General features: G+C 35.4%; 1 protein-coding gene and 1 long non-coding RNA gene across 3 annotated transcripts in view; one reads left to right on the top strand and one right to left on the bottom strand.

Moving 5' to 3' along the window:
• Positions 1–2,813, bottom strand: part of LOC117105304 (calpain-A-like) — a 13,642-nt gene extending 10,829 nt beyond the window's left edge. For both annotated transcript variants that reach the window (XM_033246425.1, XM_033246424.1), the window contains exons 1-2: positions 2,654–2,813; positions 2,167–2,360 (exon numbers count right to left, since the gene is read on the bottom strand). In XM_033246425.1, the coding sequence (XP_033102316.1) occupies positions 2,167–2,352 (186 nt within the window). In that variant the 5' untranslated portion in view covers positions 2,353–2,360; positions 2,654–2,813. The remainder of the gene's footprint in view (positions 1–2,166; positions 2,361–2,653) is intronic.
• Positions 1–4,955, top strand: part of LOC117105305 — a 12,108-nt gene that overhangs the window by 6,327 nt on the left and 826 nt on the right. Inside the window, exon 2 of the long non-coding RNA XR_004444881.1 lies at positions 2,438–2,580. This is a non-coding gene — a long non-coding RNA (uncharacterized LOC117105305). The remainder of the gene's footprint in view (positions 1–2,437; positions 2,581–4,955) is intronic.

The following is a 4,955-nucleotide window of genomic DNA, read 5'->3' as shown; positions in this document are numbered from 1 at the left end:
CCGGACCAAAACCAAGTAAAAACGCAATTGTTTAAACATTTTGTAACCATCTCAGAAACCCACTAGATCGATTTTATGGGTGCAACGACTATCAGAGGCTAAATTTATTGTGAAAACAATGTAATGAGCGTTGTTGAAATTGGAAGCATGTATCCTTAATAGGCCAATATTTTAACAAACTCAAAACTGCACAATTTCTAATGTAAACGATTTACTCCTTTTGCATACCCGTACGTATGTGTTCAATATTATCTACATACATAGGATTACTGTTTTTCCTAATTTCCAAAAAAATATAGTTAGTCAATTGAATTTTATATAGCCATTATTAAATAATAATTTTACAGCCTTTGACACAAGACATGTCCATCTATTTTGATATAGTGATACCAAATTTTTACTCCAGTGTTGCGTTGACGCAATCTCTTCATAATAATCAGTGGCGGAATCAAGTGGGGCCGAGCCAACCCTAAATTTTTCAAAATTATTTTTTTTAAATGAAAAAAAAAAGGGATAATTATAATTAGAATTTTGGTCTGAGAGTGCTATTTCTGGCAATCTAGAGGTGTCATAATCATAAATTTTCTTTACTCAGCCCCAACCATGGTGGGGCTGAGGTGATCTACTCTCCCAAATTGTGTAAGTCCCTCCCTATTCCCCCTCTATTTTGCTTTCCTCCTGGAGCCGCCACTGATAATGATAAATTAAGTAAATCACCTTTATGTTTGTGAAATCAAAATGCTAACTAATGTTTTGTGTGCTCCTTATCTCTCTAGTCCTGTTTGATCGTAACTTAGACGGTATTATTTCCACTCACAATAGTGTAGTCGCAATATTGCTTACACAAAAGTGAAATTCAAAATGAGGAGAAAAGCAAAAACCTCTTAATTGATTTTAAAAGTACTGTACATGCAAAAATACTAAATTTATGACTGTTTTAAGTTTATTATTTGTTTTTCATGGTTCGAATTTTTAATACGTCACATGCTAATCAGTAGATATAATAAATCATTATTTTTATGAATGTTTTTGCACAAAATATATAAGCGGACAAAATTATGACTAAAAGGATAATTTTAAAAACTTTTTATGATGAGTATTTCTGTGGCAGATTCAAGGGGACCAGCCGGCCCACCATCCCTAATTTTTTTTTTTCGAATTTGAAAACTGGAGAAAAATGAAAATTATATTCAAATTAATTCTGAAAGTGCCATTTCCAACCAACTAGAGGTGCCATAGTCATAAATTTTCATACCTTAGCCCCAACCATGGTGGGGCTGAGGTGGTCTACACTCTCCATCTGTAAAAGTCCCTCTCTGGGCTCAGCTCTGTTTCAAATTACTGGATCCGCCACTGGATATTTTGAAAATTTTGTATGGAAATAAATGTTTTTTTTTTATTTATTTTTTTTTTTTATTCATTTCTTTCATTGGTTACAGAAATAACAGAAACAAAGACAGAGTACATCGTAATAAATTCAAAATGAAAACAAAAGTTACAGACAAAAAAATTTCGGGATGTTTTGCCCGCTGGTCCCAAGCCAAGGCTTGGACCTACGGCCCAAGGCTTTATTTTTCATTTCCTCCCCACTACTTTTAACCACGGATTGATGCCCTTGACTATGAGGTCGTCCGATCAAAAATTTAAAAAAAAATAACAATTTGCCTATTAAAATAATGTTATTGCCAATCCCTAATATTGACAATTGTTGGTCTAAAACAATCTGGACCATAGTAAGCCATAAAAACTCACAGTGAACCCTACCAGCGATTTTTCGTTAGCCTAGGTTATCGACCAAATCTTGTCAGCCCCTTGGTTTGGACCCCTACATCGGACATGCCGGACCCCTTGTCGGGAAATTTCTGGCGCCACTGCTGCTCTAAGCACAATTTGGATCATATTAAGCCATAAAAAACTCTTCCCGTGAACCCTACCAGTAATTTTTTATTCCAAGACTTGGACCGAGGTTCTATGGGCCCCTCGGTCCAGACCACCCATCGGGCATGTCGGCCCCTTGACTTGTGGAAAAATATCTGGAGCCACTGTTTCCCCGCACCTCACTTCACCCCCTCCATGCCAATCTCCTTGATATGCCACGGTTTCAACCCATTATCATGTTAGTACGAAATTTTTCATGAACAGAAACTTCAAAGACAAATTCCACACCTCTGTTGTACCAAACACTAAGTTGCCATCTGGGTGAGGTTCATATACTAACTCTTCAACCGGTAACTCAACCGTATTCCCTTCGTCACTTGTCCAAGTCTGTAACAGCTCTTTGAATGTTAGAGTTTTTTCCGGCTGCACGGAGTCAACAGTGCCTGTGGTTCCATTAGAACATGACGCACCCATACTTAAATCTGAGAAAAGAGAATGATGTTTGCTATGTATTTGAGTATATGTTGGTCTTATTGTCGTATTGTCGTTCTTATTGCAGAACCAGATTAGGTATTGTGGATCAGCCTGGCAAGTCCCGAGATCGCAAGCAAGCGAGTCTGATCAGACCCAGCCCCAGGCTGAGACCGCTGAGTCGATGAAAAGACAGGCCTTCTTCAGAAAGTATCCGGGGCCTAGGCCTAGGTAATAATATATCAAATATATCTACTTGAGTTTACAAAATAACCACTATATTTCAATAAAATACATTTCTTACCAATTATTTGTTGACAAAACAAATCGAATCCATCGTTGCCAGTAGCAGCATAATTTGTTTACAAGACGCCAATTTACTTGTAAATGTGTAAGAGCCGGCGGTTCGGCTAGGTGTACAGCCTTATTTTAAACTCGATGATAATGGAATCGTCCCAAGCGCTTCAAAAGACTATAATACACTGACCAAACATATATATGTGTGGGGGTGTGTGTGTGTGTGTGTGTCTTTTAATTGGACTAAAAATGAGAGGTAATGGTTACGGTCACTGAGGTTTTGAATCTTACATTATTCATGACCCTGGGCTAATTAATCTATTCTTGTGTTGTCTCTCAAACCAAGACTCGTTCAATGGAGCCAAAGTTCAAATGTCAATCTTACCAGCTACAATGGGAGAAAGCACCAATGATTGGTAAAATATTGTGAAGCATGTTGCATTATGAGCTATGTAAAAAATAAGATATCCAGTCTGTTTATCATACAGGTTCTGGCCAATAACAGAGATGATGATGATGATGGTGATGATGATGATGATGATGATGATGATGATGATGATGATGATGATGATGATGATGACGATGATGATAATGATAATAATAACTTCATTTAATAAAGCGCGAAACAATATCCATTAAAAATGTTCATCGGCGCTGTACAGAATTTAAAAATATTCATAGACCAACATACACTTTAAACATATAAGAAATATACATTAAAAGCTAATAGAAATGTTTGAAACCAATAATCATCACAAAAATCACAATACCATTTAACACATCAAAAATCTACATTGAAATAAAAGAAAACGCGACATGAAATAGAACGATAAAGCACTGAATTTTTTTTGTATTTTGTAAAAGAAAAAGACAAGACAAGTCTACCAAACCATCAAAATTTACATCAAAAGGTTAAAAATGCCGAAAAAAACTTACAGTACATCATGTGTCTTGGAGATTTAAAATAAAAAGCAATTAAAATGCAAGGCTATACAGTACATCATGTGTCTTAAATTTAAAATAAAGAGCTTTTAAAATGCAAGAATATACAGTTATATCAAGTTTCATGAAGCTGAACTACAAGTTGAATATACCTGACCTACAGAAAGTTAAACATTAATTCTCTTTTTAAATAAATGTGTTTTCAAATGAGACTTGAAAACATCAATGGTAGAACAAGATCTAATATAAAGGGGTAAAGTGTTGAAAAGCCGAGGACCAATATTCTCAAAAGCACGGTCTTTAAATGCTACTTTAGAATTTTTACCATCCGATTGCAGTACTTTAACAGATTTTACCTTTGCAAAAAACTGAAATCCCGATCGAAGGTTTCGTTTTGGAGTGTGCCATTCAATTAGTTCAGATAAATATTGTGGTGCTACACCATGTAGTGATTTATAAACCATTATTAGCAATTTAAATTCAATCCTTTGTGGAATCGGTAACCAATGAAGTCTAATGTATACGTCAGTAATATGATCGTATTTACGTGTTCTATTTACAAGCCTAGCAGCTGCATTCTGGACAAGAATAAGTGGTTTAAGTTTATATGCTGGAAGTCCAGCAAGCAACGAATTACAGTTATCTAATCTAGACGAAATAAGTGCATGAACTAGTTTTTCAGTATCAGACTGAGAAAGGGATTTCCGTATACGGCTAATACTTTTAAGATAAGAGTAGGACGACCTGCAAATATTGGAAATGTGATTGGTCATAGAAAGCTTTGAATCAATCACAACCCCAAGGTTTCGAGCACAAGACGATATCTCAATTAAATTGTCACCAATCTTAATTTCATTAATTGAACTTAAATTGTTATGAAATTGTCGAGATGACAACATTAGAAACTAAGTCTTCGAAGAATTTAAGTGCAAGTAGTTACAAGTCATCCAATTCCTAATATCAGATAAACAATTTTCAAGAACACCTTTAGCCAGATCATGATCTTTGTTTGAGATAAACATATAAATTTGAGTGTCGTCAAAATAAAAATTTACACCGTGTTGTTTAATCAGTTCGCCTAATAATGGGCGCATGTACATAGAAAATAATAATGGTCCCAAAGACGGAACCTTGCGGGGACACCAGTGTTAATTGCTGACAGTTGCTTAGAAAGTGAGTTACCAATGATAACATTCTGCTTACGATTACTTAGATACGATTTAAACCAATTGATAACTGTACTGCTAAGCCCGAAGCTTGTTTTCAGGCGACTGATAAGAACATTATGGTTTACCGTGTCAAAAGCAGACGAAAGATCTAATAACAAAAGAGCAACAGATTCTTTAGGGAATTCTTTCTTCTTTATT

Source organism: Anneissia japonica, unplaced genomic scaffold (genome assembly GCF_011630105.1).
Source record: "Anneissia japonica isolate Jap-2015-1 unplaced genomic scaffold, ASM1163010v1 scaffold287726_len2788222_cov184, whole genome shotgun sequence".
NCBI classification, from domain to species: domain Eukaryota; kingdom Metazoa; phylum Echinodermata; class Crinoidea; order Comatulida; family Comatulidae; genus Anneissia; species Anneissia japonica.
The sequence above is the reverse complement of the archived record's forward strand: the minus strand, read 5'-3'. Positions and strand labels throughout refer to the sequence as shown.